At 41.3% G+C, this 23,280-nt stretch overlaps 1 protein-coding gene across 1 annotated transcript in view; it reads left to right on the top strand.

Annotated features, from left to right (window-relative positions):
- Positions 1 to 12,675, top strand: part of doc2a (double C2-like domains, alpha) — a 50,664-nt gene extending 37,989 nt beyond the window's left edge. The window contains 4 exon segments of the mRNA XM_071513871.1: positions 3,536 to 3,765; positions 10,359 to 10,440; positions 11,846 to 11,942; positions 12,539 to 12,675. Of these exon segments, the coding sequence (XP_071369972.1) occupies positions 3,536 to 3,765; positions 10,359 to 10,440; positions 11,846 to 11,942; positions 12,539 to 12,675 (546 nt within the window).
- The last annotated feature ends 10,605 nt before the right edge of the window (positions 12,676 to 23,280 follow it).

Raw genomic sequence — 23,280 nt, 5'->3', positions numbered from 1 at the left:
TTCCGCGTCAAAGGATAGAAAACCGTGTGCACGACTTTCCCTCCTCCAGTGTTGAACTTCCAACTGAGAACTTCTAGTTTTAAAAAGATTAATCGGTACCACTTCATTTGAAGGGGGGTGAATAAGACTGACAAAACAGTCATAACTATGTCGTGACAACTGACATGAACATGAATTAAACTTTATGATTTTTTACGACTGTTGTCATTTGGTTGATAATGACATTTTCAATGTGAAGTTGACACTGTTCTAGATGTCTGTCATGACAACTTGACAATAATCAAAAGGACATAAACACGTCATGACATGACAGACAGATTATCAAACACAAATAAACCCTTTGGTTGTATGTGTTAACATTACATTAAACTGTCGTATTTGACAATGGCTTTCACGAGACCATCATAACTGTGTCATGCTTTCCCTGAACTCAAGTACAGTGGTAGAATTTGGATGTTTCATAAAAATATAAAGTTTTGTTTGACATGCTGGGTTATTTCAGTTAGTTTTTGTGTAAACCAGCTGCTGGTTTAGTGGCTGGGTCAGCCTAAGTGACAGTTGAAACATCGCAGTCTGCCCCTCCCCCTCTTCACGTCTCTGCCCAGCCACCCAGCTGCCGACATGGGGAAAATACTCATGACAGCGTTTGACAGTGTAACAACACTTACTGATATTTTTATGAAATGTCCAAATTCTACCACTGTACTTGAGTTCAGGGAAAACAGTTATGACGGTCTCGTGACAGCCAGTCAAATACGACAGTTTAATGTGTTACCTGTTGTCCCCCCCAGCGTTTCCAAGTGGTATTGTTGTTTGCACCGTTGTCACAAAGACAACCGGATCACTTTCCATTAGAGCCTAGCTCCGTATAGAACAAACCATCTGTCTGCTTATCAACTCCTTGATCATAACACAATATCGTAACTTTCACCACTGCTCATTTTTAGAAAGGCCACTGCAAGACAACGTGTTCTTTGTTTAGATTATCAAACGGACGATGGATCATTTGTTTGTTTCTGGCTGCTAGCGTTAGCGTTAGCTAGCGTTAGCAACATGGCTAACATTGCTAACGCTAGCTATGATAGCTAACGCTAACAGCCAGAAACAAACATAGTTAGATGTTTGTTTCTGGCTGGTCCTGGCTTCCTTTCTTGTTCCTGGTTCGTTTTCTGGCTGCTAGCGGTAACGTTAGCAACATGGCTAACGCTACCACTAGCAGCCTGGCTACTGTCCAAACTACTACTGTCCAAAGCAAGAAACAATCCCAACTAGAAACCCCGATCTCAGTGCTATGATGGAGGGTAGAGTTTCCCCAGCAGCGCCATCTCCGCTACTGGGGATAGATACCTTTTTTTTTTTCTTTTTTTTTTTTTCTGGGGATAGCTACCGGACCTCTTTTGGTTGCACGATGGATGATGCACTTCCTTTGTGCCGTAAGTCGAGCCTTCCTTCTCCCAGGAGATCGTACCCGGTGGCAGACAGAATTGCATAGTGAAAGTGAGGCTTATAGGGAACCAATCTAAACGCCAATGGTGTCATTATTCTATAGCCATTACACTGTGCAATCAACATTTACTTCATAATGATAAGTTAAAGCAAAAAAAAATTGTCTATAGGGTCTTTAACACATACAACCAAAGGGTTTATTTGTGTTTGATAATGAAGTCTGTCATGACATGTGTTTATGACACAGGTTATGTCCCTTTGATTAATGTCAAGTTGTCATGACAGAGACATATAGAACAGTGTCAACTTTGCATTGAAAGTATTATCAACCGAATGACACAGTTGTAAACATTCATACAAACATTCAAGTTTAATTCATGTTCATGTCAGTTGTCATGACATTGTTATGACACTGTTATGTCAGCCTTATTTACCCCCCTACAAATAAAGTTTTACTGATTAATCAATTCCCGTTTTGCCTACCGCCAATTCACTTGTAAGTTTTGTTTTTTGTTTTTTTATGTTGCATACGCGGTCACTCAGCCATTTTGCTGTTAGATTTGGTGAAATCGAAGTAGCCTGCTAGCTATCCTTCAAATCAAGGCGGATTTGACCAGAGGACTTCAGGACCATTAATATTCGCCATATTTGATTTTCAACCATTTTGAGTTTCTTTAAAAATTGTTTCCCCTGCTAAGGCTTTTTCATTTTTAAAGATTTATTTTTTATGCTTTATTGATAGAGACAGTGTGAGAGAGAGAGACAGGAAGGTATGGGAGAGGGGAGGACATGCAGCAAATGACCGTGGGCTGGATTCGAACCCGGGTCACTGTGGGAAGGACTGAGCCATATATGGTACACGCTCTACTCGGTGATTCACCGGGGCGCCCCAAGGCTTTTTTATTTTTTAACTGATTGGACCAAGTGGTGACTGCATCATTTGAACATTAAAACAGTATGAGGTGCTGCAGATTCCAAAAAGAGAAGACTTCCAGACAATGAAAACGGCTCTGTACAAAATGGAAGGTTCAATCAAAATTTTATTTAATTTCTTTACTGGGTGTTGGGGTAATAAGTCTTCCTATACACATACCACCATGTGTCACATACATATATATCTGTAGATTACATATCCGTAATGCTTTGTTGCGGACAGTGTGGTTCAAGAGAAAAAAAAAAAGAGAAGAGAGAAATTATTTTACCCCTTGCCACCCACATTCCCCATCTTTATCCACTCACCCCGATTCCAACTGTACCCCAAACTAACCTTTTATTCCACCCTCCCCAACCTAACCTTCTCCCTTGTCCTTCCTTCCCCTCCCCCATGCTGGCTTCAGATGATTCCCCATACAAACATACATAAAATACATTAAAAAAAAAAAGGAAGTTAACGTTGGCCCAAAGACTGACATTTGCTGTCTTTTTTTTATCATTTATTTTTTTATTGCAACACCGTCAAGTTACAGACAATACAACAGGTTTCCGAATACATTTTGATTGTTTAACCCAACTATCCCTCTACCCCCATCCCTATCCCCCCCACCCCTCTCACCACCCCCCTCCCCTCCCCTCCACCAACCAACAGGATAATAATAATAATAATGCCCACACAGACATAGCATTCTTATTTAGCCAGAAGATCTTTTAAGTTAGATATCAAATTTGTCCACATTAAAATTGTGTTTGGTCGTGCATCATTTACTCTCGCTGATGATAGTTCCAGGTGAGAAATGTCAGCCAGACTTTGCGTGTTTTTTCTGTAAGGGAAAGGTGGGAATCATCATTTAGAAGATGTACAGCAGGGTCCATTGGCAATTGTACCCCCGTTAGTTCTGCAAGGGTACTAATAACCTTCCCCCAAAAATCAAAAACCCCTGGACACTCCCACACAACATGTATAAAAGAGCCAACGGTTCCCTGGGAGCAAAACAAGCAATATGGGTCAGGTACCAATCCCATCCGATGTCTAATTCTCGGCGTTAGATATGCTCTATGACAGAATTTCAAATGTATATACTGATGATTTGGGTTTTTCGACATTTGCTGTCTTTTATTCCTGTGAGCTAAACTACGTTGCGTTGCTCCACAGTGGGAGAACGAGCAGCTGCACAGCCTGGAGGAGAGAGGCCGCCTTCTTCTCTCCCTGCAGTTCTTGCCTCCGGTCAGCATGAGGGATGGAGAAGGAGAGGGAGGAGGAGGAGGAGGAGGAGGAGGAGGAGGGGAAGGCCGGCGCAGCGGGGGGCTGTGCGTCGGGGTGAAGCGCTGCGCCCACCTGGCAGCCATGGACGTCAACGGCTTCTCCGACCCCTACGTCAAAATGTGAGTCCCAAAGTCCGTCTGGCCGCCAGCTCACACGGGATGTCCCGCACCGTCACTCAGTTCCTGTCGTGGTTTTGGGATAAAGATCAACACAGTCTTGAAATCTTATTTTAGGACACTTCAGTTCCAGCATACTCTGAAGCAGTATGGATGAGGGTAAAAATTGGAAATCAGAAAGTCATCATCTTGGGTTTCAGTGGAGAGTTTTAGTATCTCATGATGGTCAAAATGCTGTTTCAGAGGCTTTTCCACTAACAAGAATACCATTTTTTTTTTTGTCAATTTATGGCATTGTCAAACTGAAGAAAACACACCGCTCACTCGGTATAAGGCTTGGTTGAGATGCCGGAGCTGGAGAATGATAGATGTGAAAAAGGCATCCGCACACTAGAAATCTATGCAAAAATTATTTATTGCGAGCTTTCAGTCAGGAGGTTTGCTTCAAGGCATAAACAGGCAACAAGTGAACAGAGCAAAATGAGGTTTGCAGAACAAGTCACTGCAAAGCCAATTCAAAACACCTGTCATCCCAGCAAGTGACCAAGGGAATTTATGGCATTAAAATGGTCCGATTTAAAGATATTGAATATTGGCACAAAATATCAGCCATCGGCAGCTTCAGTCCAAAAGTATCAGTATCAGCCTTCAGAAATCCATCCATCAGTCAAACCCTAGTGTAGAATAAATGGTCCGCTAAATGATCATAAATAAATAAATGTTATCCAACCAGCCTCAAAACACCCCAGCTGTCAGTTTCCCTGTTGAACTCGAACTAAATTATTAAAACTGCTGAAGTCATTGTTGCTGGCGCTCTGGAGCAGAATCATGATGTTTTTAAGAGCCGGTCTTACAGTTAAAACCTGTGTTTACCTGCATTTCATTTAGCCGACTCCAAGCTACAATCTGAACAGAGTAATTTAGATCAGAGATTAGCTGCCGCTGAATTCCCAGGCAGCGACTGAAATGCAGAAACATTGATCCTGTAATAAGCTCCTGATAATACGATATGCAGTGTGAGGGCTTTTTAGGGGTTTCTCATTCCCCTGCTAGCATTTTGACTACATATGAAAAATAATAACTTCATCAAGTATAATCTTCAACCGTACGAATATGTTACAAACTTTATAATCGGAGCTGGTGATTACAGATGTCAGAATCTGATGGTCAGTGGGTTAAAAAAAAGGTAACACTTCACAGTAAGGGTCACTAAGTTAAGGGTTAGTTAATGCTTAATAAGCATTAATTAACCCTTAATTAATGTGTAATTTACTAATGGTGTTCATGTTAACGAAGGTATTAATTTATACATTATTTAGTAGTTTATAAACATGACTATTAAATAATGTATAAATTCATACCTTAGTTAACATGAACACCATTAGTAAATGATTACCAGACACATTAGTTAACTCTTAATTAACTTAGTGACCCTTATTGTAAAGTGTTACCAAAAAAGGAGGATGGAGCCAAAATCCCAGTGTATTCCTGTCCAAATACTCATGAAACTCACTGTAGAGGTTAACCAAATACTAAATTTATGAAAAATCCCAGTGTATTTCTGTCCAAATACTCACGAAACTCACTGTAGAGGTTAACCAAATACTTCATATTAAATTTGTCAAACTGTGATTGAGTTGTTGAGGATGCACACACACAGTCTCTCTCTCCCAGCCAGACGGACAGTAACGGAGGAAAAGCAGTCGGTTTAAGCAGCGTCTCCTCTCGGTGTCAGGGAAGGAAAACTCTGTGGGGGCGGGGGGGGTGAAAGCCTGGGATTTGAGGCTCTTCTTCTTCACGCTTTTTGTTTCCTCCGGCTCACAGGGGGGAAGCTTTGGAGAGCAAGGCGAGTTTCCTTTGCGTGCCGTCAGAATACAGAGCGGCGACACGAGGGCAGCTGACAGCCGAGGGGTCGAGCCGACTCACAGATTTGTCAATTTTGGAAGTTAGCGTCGCAGCAGCGCTCGTGTCAGCTCGCTGTGCCGTGACCGAGGTCACACCGATACGTCGGCTCGCAGATATTTCAGGCCCCTTTCATAGCGGCCCTTTGTTACAGTGTTCCTACGCAGGTTTGGAAAGTCTGAAAAAGTATTAAAAATGAATTTGATCATTTCCAGGTCTTGAATAGTGAAAAAATGAGTATGGAAAATGTTGCGGTTCAGGTCCGATACACACATAATTCTAGCTTTTATGTTGTTGTAGAGCCACTTTGAGTCCACAGTTTTTGTTGATGTGAAGAATAATGTTCAGATAGAGGGACGCTCTTATTACCCAGCCGCTGTCAGCATGCATTATATCAAATACCCACCAAAATCAAATCCAGTCAAGAACATAGAGTCTGGGAAAAATATGGAATTTTAAAATGGAAACTGTGTAGGAACCCTGCCAATCATCTCACATATTCTGATATTTGTTGCTGTGAAGAACAATCTTCATCTATACAGTGGTACAGTTAGCAGGGGCAAGATGTCTATCTGCGCAAATCATATTGAACACCAGACAAAATCTTCAAAACAAATCAAGGTCTGGAAAAAGTATGGAATTTTTCAATTGAAAATGTGTAGGAACCCTGTTGTTAAAAATCAGGTATCGCTGGCACAGAGTTATACTTGACTACGTGTCCCTAGATTATTTCACGTGTATTGCGCTCAAAAGATAATGTGTTCTTTAAAATCTGGGAACCCTGCAAACATCGGTCCAGATGTCTCTTCTGCTCTGACAGCGGGGTTTACTTTGCCTGGAGTGTCATCTTTGTGTCTATTCTTCCTGAGTCACTCTTATTATTATGTAACGTCGTAGCCTCTTGCTTATATGTTTGTTTTAGAGCTGAAAGGTTCTATTTTTATTTTTTTCAATGGAATTGGTTGTTCTTTGTAATCTGATGTTGTGCATTTTAATGAAAGAAAATTAATAAACATCTCAAGAAAATAAATCAGATATCCAGTCGGTGCGGTTCACCTCTGATACGATGGAGGTTTTTCTCGGACCGCAGCTAGTCAACATGTTATGTTATTATTTTTATATCAGATGTCCGACCAGAGAAATCATTCCAGTGTGGTGTGGGAGGATTTTAAAACCTGCCTCGCTCTGCCTGGAGCAGCTGCTGACACACCACCAGAAATTCATTTTTATGGCTTTCATTGAAGAGCTTTAGTTTCCCAAAATGGCCTAAATGCTGTTTTAGGGGCTTTTCCACCCGGACAAGAACACAGTTCTGGGAGAAACACTGACTCTCCTTGTAAATGTTTTCTGTTTCATGGCATGGAAATGGTCACGTTTAGCGATATCGACTCTTGGCCGTGCGGACTCGGCTTCAATTGCAAAAACCGAAAACCAGGTTATCGGTCGAACCCCAGTCATAGCAGTATCAGCTGCCTGGTGCAATTATGAGGCAGCAGCTCATAATTTGTGTCAGAGTCAATGCTGGGATTCAAGCTGAGCGAGTCAATTCGGGGAAAATGGGAGAATTAACAGGTTTAATATTCCAGCCGGCAGCCCCTGGGCGCAACTCATTTCCTGCCAGTCCCACAGAACGTACAAATATGTCAACAACCGGTGTGAAACCGGCTCACTGCCGCTCGATAAGAAGGTGGGGGGGTGGTGGTGGTGGTGGGGGGGTGTTGTAAAATGGAACGGGGCCCCAGACATCTTTTCTCTTCCCATTAGCAAGACAGCGGTTTGCAGCGGAGTGATTGTGATAAAGAGAGAGAGCAACCGAGCGTTTCCGTCCCGGCTCCACCTCGCCTTTATTATTTCCTCATGTCATCTGTTAGAATAACCGGTCAAAACCAATTACTTCTCTGCTGGCAAAGTGGCTCGGAGACAGCAGCCGCCCCCCCCCCAATGCCGCTGATGTATGGACGTGCACAGGCATTCCCTTTTCTCCTCTGAGCTGTGAAGGGTGTGTGTGCGTGTGTGTGTGTGTGTGTGTGTGTGTGTGTGTGTCTTAGAGACTGCCAGAAAGCTGGGGCCACACTGTAATAATGATTCAGTATGATTTATTACTAATTACTGTTTATTATTTAAGCTATACAGTTTTTCATTTGACTGTAGTAACACATGAAAATTATATCCCTAACAGCGGTAAAATAATAATCACAGTGAACAAAAGCGAAATTAGAAGCCTTTCAGACTTTCAAGCGCTCCTTCAAGAACCGTTTCTAATTCTCAGCAATATAACTTGGCATTATGTTGATGTTGAAAGTTAATATATTTCATTTATGGCTTTCAAATTAGGGCTACACCAATATATTGTATATATTGTGCTTTTATTAAATATCAGATATCGTCCAGTCAGTGTTGTCCAGTCGCAAAAACCTGACATGACATTTTATTTCCTTTGCACGTTTTATTCTTTCATTTAGTTGTTCAATAGTGTTGTTTTGTAGATCAATTTTCCATTTAAAGTCAGTCATGTTTCCCAGAGTTTCTCTACCACTGAATAGGTGAGGTGGGTCACTCTGCCTTAAAGAGCTGATAACCCTAAAAGTTTCATTATTCTGGGTTTCAGTGGAGAGTTTTAGTGTCCCATGATGGTCTAAATGCTGTTTCAGAGGCTTTTACACCCTGATAAGAAGAGAGTTCTTGGGAAACAGTGTATACTTGAATTTTTGGGTATAAAAATGGTCAAATTTAAAGATATTGAATATTGGCACAAACAGCTATCGGCAGCTTCAATCTTAATATTTTATATAGGTATCGGCCTTCAAAAACCCATATCAGTCAAATCCTACTTCAAATAAAAAATGGAAATATACATATGTGTTCATACTGTTTCCTTGCAGTATTTGTGAGTCTGTTCCTGTCTGTGTGCATCAGGGTCTCTCAGTGTCGTCCTGGTCGGGGTGGAAAGGCTCTGAGGCAGATTTTAAACCGCGCGACACTAAAACTCTCCACTGAAGCCGAGACTAATTAGATTCCTCCGGGGGGGAAAGAATGGCCGCTCCAGCTCCTGTGCTTTGCGGTGGCCTCTCGCCTCGTCTTCTCGCTCAGTCCGCACACTTTGGGAGGGTGAAACTAAATTTAATTGTAGTGTGGGACGAGCTCACTCTATAGAAACTGTTATATTATACAGCCAGGCTGCAGTATCCACAGCAGTGTGCGGTCCTGTGAGGGTTATGAGAGCGCTGGGATCAGGGAGACTAATTACTGCTTTAGCTGATATATATTTCACCTTAGTGGAGCATTTTCATTGTGGAGGGCGCACACACACACACACACACACACACACACACCACTGTAGAGATTCATGGATGATCAACCACCAAAATTGCTCTGGGGACTCGTACTCAGCAGCAGTTTCTGACTTTCATTTTGAAAACCGAGCCTTAAAATTGTATTTCTGCAAATAAGGTTAAAACTATAGTGTTAGACCGATATATTGCTTTGCTGATATTGGCCTTTTATTAAAAAATCAGCTAGTCTGACTGCAGCTACAGAGAAACAGTCTGCAAAAATAAAATGAAATCTGATTTTCTTTGCACATTTCATTTATTCATTTACGTGTTCAGTTACATTTTTTTTGTAAATGAATTCTTCATTTAAAGGCAGTAATTTTTCCCAGAGTTTCTCTACCATTGAATTGATGTGGTGCCTCACCCTGCCGTAAAGAGCTGCTGACACTAAAAGGATTTCATTAGTCTGGTTTCAGTGGAGAGTTTTAGTGTCCCATGATGCTCTAAATGCTGTTTCAGAGGCTTTTCCACCCTGATGAAAAGATATTTTGGGGGGAAATACTGAATACTTGTAATTTCTTTGGATTAAAATGGAAAAATGTAAAGATACTGAATATTGGCACAAAATATCAGTTATCGGCAGCTTCAATACATAAAATATCATATCGGCCTTCAAAAGCCCATATCAGTCTAATCCTAGTTAAAAGTGGATCCAGGAAATATTATTTTATGTGTTTCCTGGATCATACTCTTCAATAAATCATTTTGCCTTCTAGCAAACATTGATTTGTGTATCTGGGGAAAAAGAGACAGCAGCTCATGTTTGATGCTGACTGCTTCTGATCCTGTATCGAGGTGTAGTGGAGGAAAAACCCACCCACACTCGGTTTACCTCCCTTCTCTTTAGGCTGATGTAAAGCCACAGTGTGCATCATAGCAAGTAGTATCAAAGTGATTTAAGTTATACAAAGATAGGGGCTTTTAACACTAGAAAAACCAAACTGCAGTCACCTGACGGCTGTTTTGAATTGTAGAATTTAAATATCTCAGCTTCCAAAATGTCCCTCCATGACTTTTCCTAGACCTGCTCTCTATACAAACCTGTTTTGTGAGATTTGTTAGATAAATAATGCAAAGAAATTGTACTTATAACTATATTTCCTAATTGATGGCCTGTTCGCTTTCTGTTAGACCCCCAAAATCCACTGGCCTTTCTAGTGTAAAAACAAAAACAGAATAAAATCTTTTTTTCTCTTTCTGAAAATAGAACAGATTTTAGTTTATATTGGTGACTGTTTGACTGTTGATGATATGATATTTATACCAGTGTACGTGCTGAAAAGTGAAAACGTCAAATCAAAGACATCTTCTCCTTCCCGTCCCCCTTTCCCCCTTTCCCCCCTTTTCTTCTTCCACCATCAGATACCTGAAGCCCGACATACAGAAGAAATCAAAGCACAAAACGTCAGTGATCAAAAAGACCCTCAACCCCGAATTCAATGAGGTACGACCCCCCCACCCACCCGCAGGCTGTCACAGCATGTCTAACGGCAACGCTGCGTTCCCCATCCATCTTTTTCTTCCTCACAGATGTTGATGTTAATGAGACGTACGCTTCAATATCTCCACTCTCTCTCTCTCTCTCTCTCTCTCTCTTCCCCAGTGCAGCCATTGTTTTATTTAAACCTCTCTTTCTCCATCTCCATCTGCACACAGTATTCCCACCTCTCACTCCTGCTGTTCACCAAAGCCCACGGGAAATATCTTTAATATCTCACACTCCTTTTTTCCTCGCCGTTCTCCACAACTCCCATTACCGTCAGCGGAGCCTCTTCTTCTTCTTCGGGGCGTTTCTTCTCTCTCTTCCCCCTTGCTGCATTATTCACATCGGACGAGCTTCCCTCTCCCTCTCCCTCTCCAGCCGTCTTCCCGGGAAATCACACAACCCAACCGCTCTCACTCTGGGTCCGGTCCCTAGTGTTTCCAGTGTAAATGATTAAACAGAGTATTTTCAATAAGCGGTTGGATGCCATGGAAACCGAGTTGGGGCAGACTACAGAAACAACAGTAAACAGGATAAGGTGTTCTTGTCTCGGTATCACTAATACCCAGGAATCTTATTTGTGTTTTTCATAATGAGGTTAGGAGCTTATTTGTGTTGCTGTGAACCGGATTTTTGCAGCAATTACCATGTGGACTACTGCAGTATCCTAAGGGAAAATTGCATAGTATGTGATATAGAAGATAGTACATATAATCTAGTGTAAAATATGGCTTGCGTAGTATATTTGTATACATCTAAAGCACTCAAAGTACAGAATATATCCCGCCTGGCCAGTATCCAGGGAGAAAAGTTTAGGTAGTTAGGATTATACTGTACATTAAAGCTCTCATTAGATCTTGTTGAAGTGTGACTGCTATTATGTGTAGTTAATGAATCTTATTTTCATGACTTGGAGTGTTTTGGAAAATGGTCGGTAGAAATGTAGAGTATATGTGACTTGTAGTAAATGGGCTAAAACCTGCAAAAGCACACTGGCCTGATGAGGGCGCTATAATCAAAGAACAAAATGTAAAACTTTTAAAGGCTTTAACTGCTGCAGCACCGGTCTGATTTTGAACTTGGAGGGATGATGCGTGTTGTTTCTGATTGGTCCAGGGAGTGTCTGCATCATTCAGGGGGGAAGACATGTTTACTTGTTCAGAAATGTGTTTGTAGCCGCAAAAAAGTCAATAACTTTTTCTTCCAATATCCCGAAAAAAATGAAACAGCAGTGCAAAAGTTTTTAACACTGGACCTAACAGACCTCCAGTTCATGATAAATCAGATCTTAAAAAGCTCATCTCTGCATCACTGTGTGTGTGGAAGGAGCCAGGAGCATCCAGTAGTGTCCACTCTGTCTCTGCAGGAGTTTTTCTATGAGATTTCCCTGTCGGAGCTGGCCAACAAGACGCTGGAGATAACGGTGTGGGACTACGACCTGGGGCGCTCCAACGACTTCATAGGTGAGTCATTCTGCCATGTGATGCTAACTGTGTGACACGAGTTTTACCTTGGACAAAATGTTGTGACCCAGTGTCTATCAATCCATCTCCATTGTTTTCCGTCTGCGCCTCCTAAACACACTTTTTGGTCCCGACCCACCAGTCCAGAAACACTGTCCTAACACATGTGGCCTTCTTGGAAAATTCACGCAATATTTTATATCAGTTGCATTATGATTGATTGCAGGATGTAAGCATTCCTAGTAACTAACTACAGAGCAAAGCTAATGTACAAACCAAAACAAGACGCTTACTAGTTTGTAAAATGAAACAGAAATTAAAGCTTGATTTTGCTGCCTTCCTTCCTTCCTTCTTTACTGGGAGTAAGACACAGTGTTTGTTTCAAAATATTTACACTGAAAAAAAATAAATAAATAAAGGAAAAATATGCACTTATATCATATTGTGATAAAAGCACTGGAAAACGATCTACAGGAATGTAAAGCAGTAAAGGAACGTTAAAAATGAGCAAAAACACCAACACTGTGTGTCCTTATCTTTCGGTGGTGAATTATATTAATCGGCCTTATACTCCCCTTGTGTGTGGTTTGTGTCAGGCGGCGTCTGTCTGAGCTGTCACTCCCAGGGCGACGCTCTCCGCCACTGGACGGACTGCCTCAAGAACAAGGGCCAGCGGGTGGAGCGGTGGCACGTCCTGACCAACGAGCTGCCCCGGACCCTGAGCCACGACTAGGACCGACGCCACGCCTCCGTTGGCTCTACAGTGGAGCGGATGATGGTGATCGACAGGGTTAACGGAGAGAGCCGCTGGTTAATATACAGTATGTGGGGTGGACTCATGCAACTTCACCACAGGAATCAATGAGTAGTAACTGAGAGGAAAAGCGTAGGATAAGTCCCACTGAGGAGGCTAGAGAACAGAATGACGTAAAAAATGGCCAGTGCATGCTGGTGTGCCTTCATGATTCATCAGTAGTCCAGATGGAGATGCTCGTTGGCCCCATCACCAGTGTCAGCATTTACAGTTCAACATCATACCTCCAGGTCAGTACCAGGTCACATTCTAGGGTTAGACCGATGTGTTGGTTTGCCGATACATCAGGCTGATATTGGCCTTTTGCGAAAGGATAAAGGGGATTTTGGATCTATATAGAATTTGTTTATCAGTTCTTGGACCCACAGACAATATTGGCTCCAGAGTCAGCTGTCAGTTGAAACAGCGAGCTCCTTCACCTCTTGCTGCTAACAGTGAGTCCAAACTGTTTGTCAAAATATCTCCAAGAAAATTCTGTGAAATTGATTGATGTATTTCTCTCCTCGGCCCGGGAAGCAGCAGCATCGCACCGTTTCCACTCAGTGGATCGTCTTCTACCAAACTCTACTGTTTACAATCTGACCTGACCGCCCAGAACTAGATCACTCCACCAGGAACCGCCTTTCACCCCACAGCAGTCTGTGCTGCGGCAGAGAAAACAGTTCTGTGATTTTCTGATGAGTCAAAGTGTGCGTAATGGAGGAACTGAGCCATGTTTCCTCTCAACTCCTCTGTGGAGCCACAAACGGCTTTTTGGAGATATTTTGACAAACAGTTTGGACTCATTGTTAGCAGCAAGAGGCAGCAGAGCTCGCTGTTTCAACTGACAGCTGGAGTCAATATTGTCTGTGGGTCCAAGAACTACAGGTATGGAAGAGACAAATTATATATAGGTCCAAAATCGACAAACTTATCCTTTAAATATCGGATATGGGCCAGTCAGTGTCGTCCACCTCCTGACCACAGGTACATACACATAACAGTCTGCAAAACCTGCAATTAAATTAGATTTTCTTTACACATTTGATTTATTCCTACAATTGTTCAATAATGGTTTTTTTGTAAAATAATTGTTCATTTAAAGCAGTAATATATCCCAGGGTTTCACCTACATGTGAACAGGTACGGTGCCTCACCCGGCCTTAAAGAGCTGCGAACTGTAAGATGATTTCCTTGGTTTCAGTGGAGAGTTTTAGTGTCCCATGATGGTCTAAGTGATGGTTTAGAGGCTTTTCCACCCTGATGAGAATAAAACTGCGGGTGAAACATTGAATCCTTGCAATTTTTTTGGGGCATGAAAATGGTCAAATTTAAAGATACCAAATATCAGCACAAAGCATCAGCTATCGGCAGCTTCAATGCAAAAACATCGGCATCGCCTTTCAGAAACCCGTATCGGTCGAACCCTGTTATATCCCGAGGTTCTTTTGATATCATTTCTCTTCCACTTTGATAATCCACATGTTTATTGCCATGCTCCATAACACATGGATATCATTTCTATTGCACTCCTCGACAAGAGTATAAAAAAAAAAAATCAACTGTTTCACCTGATCAACTGTTTGCTATTCGTTGCCATCGACTGATGATGATATAACAATACAAGTGGTTCTTCCTTGTTGTTGCATGATGCAATATGTTGATATACTTCTTTATATTGGTATACGGTCCCCTTACTCCCCCTGCCTGTTTTCTAATTGAAAGTGTACAAGGGTATTCTTTAAGCAAGACATAATAAATCATTCAGGTACGGTCCACGTTAAATTTCTTCTGTTCACGGTATTATTGTTCATCCTTTATGCACGACTGAATGTACGAATGTGGCTTTCTATACAATATTGTTCCAATTGCTGTTTACACTGATCTTGTGCTTTCCAGGGGTGTTGTTCTTACATTTCTATGAGGTGTTTTATGTACAATGCAACAATAAATTTGGAATGCAATACAGTACAACGCTGAGTTTTTGATCTGTTCCAGGCGCTCACACACTGTGGATGTTGCTCATGGCGTACTGCTCCCCCCTGAGGGTTAGAAACAGAGCTCCACCAACACCATCTTACCTGACCAAGTGTGAATGACTCTGCCATCTGAATACATTTATAGACAGAGGCAACAGCTGTGTATACAGATAATGGTGACAAAAGTAATCTTTTCACAGAACTGTGCATTTGCAAAGACTTTGTAATTAGTTTTCTAAAATGGCAAATGGCATCCACCTTTTTTGCTTTTTGTAGTGGAATTTATCCATTACCATAACTTTGGTGTATTCAGATAGCTTATATTGTGATAGTGCTCATTTATATCTGTGGGCTTCAGACTACTGTATTCTGAACTGTCAATATAAATGGACCACTATAAATGTTTTGCCATCTGATCTGTTTTCCTTGAGTAGACTGAGGTAACCCACTAGCACAGGCTCAATGAAAGTCATAACTATTCATAACCAGAATAAGTCAATAGTTTCAAGTATAATGTACAGAATATCAAGCATAAAATCTGGCAATTTTTGAAGACAAACACAGTGTAAATTGGTTGTATCTGAAATAATAAGGATTAAAAAATAGCAATTTTGAAAAAAGTGTCAAAAGTCAGAAACCTCCTATAGGTTTTCAGGGCCGCTGATGTTGGAGGTTGACTGTAATTCAACACATATCAGGCTATTCAGAGTGAAAGATTTCTGCCACAGTGAAACATCGCTGTAAGGCTGTATACCTGGAACATATTACATTAATCAATTATATTCCAGGTGCAGCACAGGACAGTATTCACTGTATAAGTCAACATGGTCCATCAGCACGCAGGCCTTTAAGGTCAGCATCCCCTTCTGAGGCAGGAAGTTAACTAATCAATACAGCACATGGTAAACAATCAATAATGTAACATCCCTCCTATAAACAGAGACTGGACCGCTCAGTGCTGAACCATACATATAAAAGACATGAAAACCTGCAGAGCTAAATGTGAACACCGCATTGAACTCATCATTTACTCACCACATAGAGTATGAATAATGGTTTTCTGCATTGATATTGCAATATTCCAAGGTCGGTGGTAAAATATTAACTTGAAAATGCCTTAGAGTATTTAAATTATTTAAGTAGACAGACATATAGGAATTCAAATTTGCATAACTACTGTAGGGCCACAGGTGTAACGTGAAACACGCAGCAGTAACAGATCCAGTGTCTCAGAAGGCCACTTCAGCCAAAAATACTCAAATGAAGGGTTCGATTCCAAAATTTTATAAATCCATTTTGGGAAAACGTTGCTACCTGAAATTCATCAGGTAATATTTGAAAAAGCCCAAGAACTGGAAAAGCTTGTGCCTGCTCATCTGTGTTTTGGGTCTTAATTTGATCATGCACCATCAAGCACACAGTCCATCTCAAACTGTGAAGATGTTCTCTGTTCTTCACTCCATCTCAAACTGTGAAGATGTTCTCTGTTCTCCAGTCCATCTCAAACTGTGAAGATGTTCTCTGTTCTTCCCTCCATCTCAAACTGTGAAGATGTTCTCTGTTCTCGCGTTCTTGAGAAGTTAATTCTCCCCAACATAACTTGGGAAGAACGTTCTCCACATGGACATAAGTATCAACTTCTTGGATTTGATATTCACATTTATGTCTGAGGAGTGTGCAGTTTACTGACGTTATGTGACTTCTGGGTACTGAAGCCTCAGTAAAAAGTTGCCTCTTGCTGCCGCTTGGTGCCGCCAACATGCGGCGTTGCCTAAGGCTCGTCATACTCTACATAAGCAACTCATGCAACAACGCAAAGAGAAACGCAAGGGCCGTTTCTCGTGTTCTTGTGGAGCAAAATGTGTAGTCGAAAAATTTGCAATGCAACGCTAACGTCTGTCACATGTTTCAGGCAGGGACATTAAATGAAAAATACTATGAACAACTACCAATGAAGAAGTAATTTTCTGTGTAAACAACTGAAACAAAGGAAGTCACTGACCAATGACCTGATGAAGCCTACAGGCGAAAATTTTCTTGTTAATTTGCCAAGATGCATATTTTTTATTTGACTCATATAAAATAAATTAATCAAGATATCTTTTTGAGAGTGCAGATTTCCCTTCTTTTTTTTTTTTTGCTTCTGTGTAAACACATAGAAATGGCGGTGGCTCAGTTAGAAGAGACACTGGCTGATCTGGCAGCATCGTCTACTTTTCAACTTCAAGTACACATTCCTCTACAGGAGTCGTTTTAAACACTCTGCTCCTATGTTCCAGATAATACTTCTATGCTTCAGACTAGTGGCTTTACTCCGCCTTGTGGATAAATGCAGCATTACCTCAGACAGGGCTCCAGGAGGCTGCTGGACGAGTGCGTACTAGTGCAGAGGAGTGCAGACTGCTTGCATAGGTCAAGGACTTGTGTTAAAATTCAAAACAACTTTATTAATCCCACTAGAGGCAATTAGTTACGAGCAGCTTGTTGTACACAGAAAAACACGGTAACATCCGACAACATACAAACAAAAAATACAGCAAGGAGCTAAAATGTGGAATAAAATCTATAAATAATGTTGATAAATAAACTTGGTAAACACAATAAAAGATCAGATTAAAAAAAACAACCTACGGAGCATTTAAAAGTCGGATTGCAGAGGGGGTAAACGATTTTGAATTTACAATCAGGTAAAACATAACGATGGCAACAGAGAAAATTCACTTGCAAGAACATGTCCAGAAGAAGCCAAAATACTTGCAACTTACCGGAGGATTTGTTGGTTGCAGAAAGAATTCAGGTCTCTTTGTTTCACTCACGATGATCTTAGAACAGATTTTAACAATGCTGTTCAGACTGTTTGTCTTTTACTGTGAGGCTGTGAAACCAGCAGATGTGTTATGCGTGCCTTGTGTGGAGTCTGTAGGCCTTATGCAGCTTTAACAGGGACTGATTTTTTTTTGATGCCTTGCAGGTCACGGAGCATGAACGCTCCATCTGCAACGTGAGGACTGTAGGGATCTGGTGTTTCTTCATGCAGGGAGTAGTCAGTACAGTTCCTAATGGCTCAGTATCTGGTGTAATGAAGTAATGGTTTGGGGCTGTTATGCTCCAGCGCTGACACCTCCACTGTGTGGTTCCCCGCCAAGTGTAATGTTCTAGCCGGGCGCTGCGTGGTCCTGCGTGGTCAGGGTGAGGCGTCCAGGTCCTACCTGTTTCTGGCAAATACACTGGTGTCACCTGTTGACAGAGAAATGTTTCTGGAGGAGCCTGCAAGAACCAAAGCAGGGGGTGAAACAGGGACAACATGTCTGTGTGGATTCATTTCAGTCGTCCAGGGAGATGGTGACAGATGCTGCCGGCAGGTTTCAGTGAAGAACAAAGAACATCGTCACAGTTTGAGATGTGCTTGATGTTGCATGATCAATTAAGACTCTAAAACTATAGACTGTAGCACTGCTGAGACGTGATGCGTCATCCACACAGTGAATCTTGGAGCTTTCCATTCGTTCTCGTCGGCCAAGTCTCCATCTGATGCGTCCTCCGTTGGCAAGTAAACTTTCCAGGATCTTTATCCGTCCTCGAGGTTCCTTTGTTTTGGAATTGTTCTTCGGCTGTTAGATATTACACCAAACGCATCGTGGAGAACACAATAACACAGATTTACAAAGCCCCTCATGTCTTCTTCTTAGTATGTAATGGAGTGGAGGTGTTGAAGAGGTTCAGCTTGGGTTTTTTGGACTGAGATGACAGACAGGTTCCACTGTATAGACCTATGCCAAGTGTTTTTGGGGTTTTGGCATAAGCAAACTGTAATTCAAGATTTAATATGATACTCCAACTCTTACTAGGAATCCACCTCAGCAGAAATGACACACACTACAAAATATCATCATTTTATTAGTCTTAGATGATATTGTTGTCATTTTTGCCTTTATCTGATTGGAGTGGAGTGGAGAGAGACAGAAAAGATTGGGAGAGAGAAACGACATTTGTCAAAGGTCCCAGGCCAGATTTGAGCCCAGGATGTCACAGTAACATGGTACACACCTTCGTCAACTGAGCCACCAGGATGCACCACAGCTTCTTGATGGAGACAAATTCAAGTGGAGTAAATCTGGTTCAGACATGTTGCCTTGAACCTGACTTGGCTCCAACAACCTAACCACTGTTGTGTTAAGTTCACTGGAAACCAAATCCCACATTACAGATAATGGTTGGGAACTGGACTTACCAGTATAAAAGACATACAACTCAAACTCTGCTGTCTCTTCACTGGTATGTCTTATTGCACACTGCCACCTCCTGGTACATCAAGGTAGCTTATGCATATCCAATTGTTGGGTATTTCTTCATCATGAGGTGTATAACCCAAAGCCTATAACACAGGGTTCCTACACAGTTTCCATTTTGTAATTCCAGACTTTTTCCAGATCTTAATTCCTTGACTGTATTTGAAGACTTTTGGGCGGTGTTCAATATTATATACTGTATGTTGATTAGTGGCTGGGTAAATATGACTGTTAACAAGGCCATACCACTCGATTTGAAGAATATTCTTCACATCAACAAAGCATGTGGATAGAAAGTGGGTCTACAACTACATAAAATGTGAGATTATGTGTGTATCAGACCTGAACAGCAAAATGTTCCATACTTTAACATAACATATCCATAAATCCATATGACAGACCAGACTATTTTCCATACTTTCCATACTTCCAACTTTCCATACTTGTGTAATTCCCAAACTACTTAAGACCTGGAAATGGCCAAATTCATTTTCACTACTTTCCCAGACTTTCCAGACCTGCGAAAGAATTACGATTCTGATTCTTTTTACTTTCAGGCACAAACACCTTATGGCTGATCTGAATTTCAATGTGCCAAAGTAAAAATTAGTGGCGCTCAGAAAATGACCTGGGCCAGAGGCAAGCAATGTAGAAATATATTGATCCAGGTGAGATGGAAAAGCAGTCAGGCTTTTTATTGCCTTGGCAGTTAATGCCGTGCAATGCAGAAAAGGCGACTGAAATTGATGAGTTTGAAAGAGTTTATTGTTCTCTGTACTTATTTTAGGCTTCAGTCAGATTTATTTCAGTCTTTAAAAACTCAAATTCTGTTTACCATCATCCGTTTAGCTAAACCCAGTTACTCTCGGCTTCTGCTTACTCCCTCTAACACATCCATTCATACAGATATTAATGTGTTATCACAACATTGACATCACTGATATCCAGAAACCTGCTGGCAGCATCTGTCACCATCTCCCTTCTACCTCTGAGGCAGTTTACAACCATTATAAACACACACAGGGGATTTTGGTTTTATAGCCCGATCCTCTCCTCGCTTCAAATTTCTCATTACACATCACTCCCACTTTCTGGTAACTGTCCTTTAAAACTAAAACAACACCAACTCACTTTGAGGCATGAATCATTTCTTCAGTGTGAATCGATGAAGGACGTGCGATGGATTCACGGACCGCATCAAAGATAATGGAAGCTGGAGATATTTAACCATGCCAAGCATTAGTCAGATATATTAACTTTTGCAATTTAGCAGCCTTGATACTGTGTTCAGCTGCTTGTATTGATTAAACCTGAATGGATGAAAATAAACCCAAGAAAAAGAACAGCAATTTGGATAAAAACTTTTAATAAATCAGCATTCTTCGTTGTGGATAGACAGACAGAAAAGAGATGCACACAAAAACCAATAAATTACAGCAGTTATTGTTCAGCCGATTAATATCCGGACGAGGGACAATTTCAGCTCAGACCCATCTGCCATCATCCACTTTATATTAATATTTACTTTGATACAAACTGAACCAGAATAGCTGGGGAAATGTACGTTTTATCATATAGATAACCTCTTTCTCTTCGGATTCTTATCAGGTTGGACCATTAAGTTCCTAAAGATGTATTTTTCTCCCCAGAAAATATGAAAATAGAAGATGATATTGTGTGTTGACATTCTGAATTTGTATCTAAATTAATAAAAAAAAAGTGTGAGTTATGGGACCTTCAGAAGACCGGTGCATCTATGTGATGATTTTAAAATATTCTGCAAACAAAACTGAAATGGCTAATCGATATTTTGGAAGCGTAACAGTTTCGTTCAGCATTTATTTGACCTAAAAAAAAAAAATGGGAGGTGTGTTGCACTTCAATACAAAATACTGACAATCGCACAAAAAAAAGGCTCTGCACACACACATCCATTCACACCGTAACCCCCATTTATGCCACAGTTTGAGTCCGCTCTCTCATGGAAAGTTTCCATTCTTGCTTTCTGTGGATCTTGACTGGGCAGAGTGTGAAATATCACAAGTCTGTTCCTCGATCGTCTCTGCAGTCCCAGGCTTCCTTCACTGTCGCCATCTCATACATTTATTGTTATATAATGATTATTACTTAGAGGAATTATCATCCAAGGGTACGATCTGGAGGATTCAAGCTTTCCAACACTGAAAAGAATATATTTTCTACTGTTAGTATTGCGCAGATCAGTCTATGTTGAAACAGGACAATGACAAAGAAGATTAGCCTCTTCTCACTAGATAATTAATGCCATTTAGTACACAAATTAACTCCAATATCTCTGGAGTTCATCTTAGCTTGTGACTACTAACTTGTTAGGGAACATAAAGTATCACTACTCATCTAGTTTGTTACCACACAGTTCTTCACTTAGATAAGGAGGTTAGTTAGGCATCTTTCCTGCACTTATCCCTCATAGTAAATGCACAATAATGGAAACCAGAGCACAAAACCAGAGCACAGTGCAGCTGAGCAAAACAGGTCAAGAATTCATCAGAATGGGAATATATATTCGTTTGAGCAGAGTATATGTTTTCTCCATTTGTTTTTGCTGAGAATCACTGGTAGATCACAAACCCCGGCTTGCCCACAGCTGACCTACAATCTACTTTCTTCTAAAACACATCACATCTAATCTGGACTAGCTGGTGACGTTTAAAGGTGTAATAAGTAAGGTTTATATTGCCCCACAGCACGAAATGACCATACTATATCTGTAGGGGGTTGGTAGGGTTGTTGATCAATTTTAGGGGCTCAAGGATCACTTCACCAGCTGCTGAGATTTCTGGCTTTCAAAACTCACTTTCCGGCCTGTTCTCGGTTTTGGAACAAAAAAGCTCCCGGCCTGTTTGGGATTTCAAGCCTCTTCCAATGATGAAAATGAGCAGGATTTTTGGATTCTGTTTGCCAATCGTTCTGTTCTTTAACAGGTGGGATAACGTAAGCAGAAACGACATATGATGAAGTTTTACATATTTTAACGTGTTACTGCTGGTAATGCTAAGCTAAGCTTTTTTTCATAGCAGCTTCAAAACCCAAATCAGGATCTACCTCAACAAATAAAGGCATAGTAGAGGAACCGTCAAAAGCCTCGGACGTAGTTAAAGGCAATCATTTTACACCTCTATTCATTTTCACGTTCAGCTGAAAGTCTAGAAGCAACAGTGCTGCTAAACCTAAAGGTGCAATTGTGTACTCTTTCTGTTTTCCTGCAGCATAATATGACTAGTAAATATTAGCGGTGGTTGCTGAAACCACAGGAGCGGGCTGAGGTGGTGTTTTTGTATTTGTTGTTGTTGTTTGAAGGCCGACCTTCCACAGTGTTGAACCCTCCCACGCCCCACAGAAGACTCACACTCACAGTCCTCCACGAGCTCCGCAGCGATCCGATAACTCCTTAAGGCGTTCAAAGATGTCGGCAAACGCTTCGCTCTGGATTCGCACAGTAAAACGCTTCGCTCTGAAGCCAACAAGGCACGTGAGAAGGCCTCGGCACTTGCCATCGTTACAGTGCTGCTTGCTGCTCGGGTTCTGCTACCCTTCTGTTTGAATTTCCTCGTCTTGCTTGAGGAGGGGCCAAGCCGTGTGTCTGTTATGATTTGTTGTTGTTATTCACATCGCTGAGCGTCAGAGGGCGGCACTGATGCAGAAAACACACAAAGACCCTTTAAGAGAAATTGTGTGAAAGATTTACAATTTCTGTCAATCGATACGGTTGATTTGATGTAAAAGCGCTTTGCAGCATTTTGATTAGAGATATTTTGATAAATGTTTGTTTTAGTTCACGAGACACTTGTCAGGTCGGGAAGTAGTTTCTATATTTAGTGACCCTAAAAAAGACTTCAACATTTTCAGTGTTACACCCACTGTTTTGAAAGGGGAACGCTAACAATGCCGTTTATTGGTTGACGCAACACAGTAACTTTTTTTCCTCATCATATACGATAAGTGCCTAGAGAAGAACCATAACAGACTTAAACTCAACATGTCACGGTGCCTGGATTTGCCCCTGTGGATCTGCTTTACTTTGTCTCCCTCATGGTCCCAGTATTTGCTTTTCTCTTAATCAAAGTAAAAAAAACAAAAACACACACACAGCAAAACAGTATAAATAAATAGATAAATAAACGTGAAGGCATGGATAATGCCGGTGCTACTGTGTAGCTGCCTCATCAGTCACCGTCCCGCCCACGCTGCACACCCCCACCTCTCTCTGTATCCCAGCCCCGTCCTGAACCCACGGA

Source organism: Centroberyx affinis, unplaced genomic scaffold, assembly GCF_046629955.1.
Source record: "Centroberyx affinis isolate AG114_WGS23_722 - 3 ecotype Tasmania unplaced genomic scaffold, CSIRO-AGI_Caff_v1 ptg007592l_1, whole genome shotgun sequence".
Classification (NCBI taxonomy): domain Eukaryota; kingdom Metazoa; phylum Chordata; class Actinopteri; order Beryciformes; family Berycidae; genus Centroberyx; species Centroberyx affinis.
The sequence above is the reverse complement of the archived record's forward strand: the minus strand, read 5'-3'. Positions and strand labels throughout refer to the sequence as shown.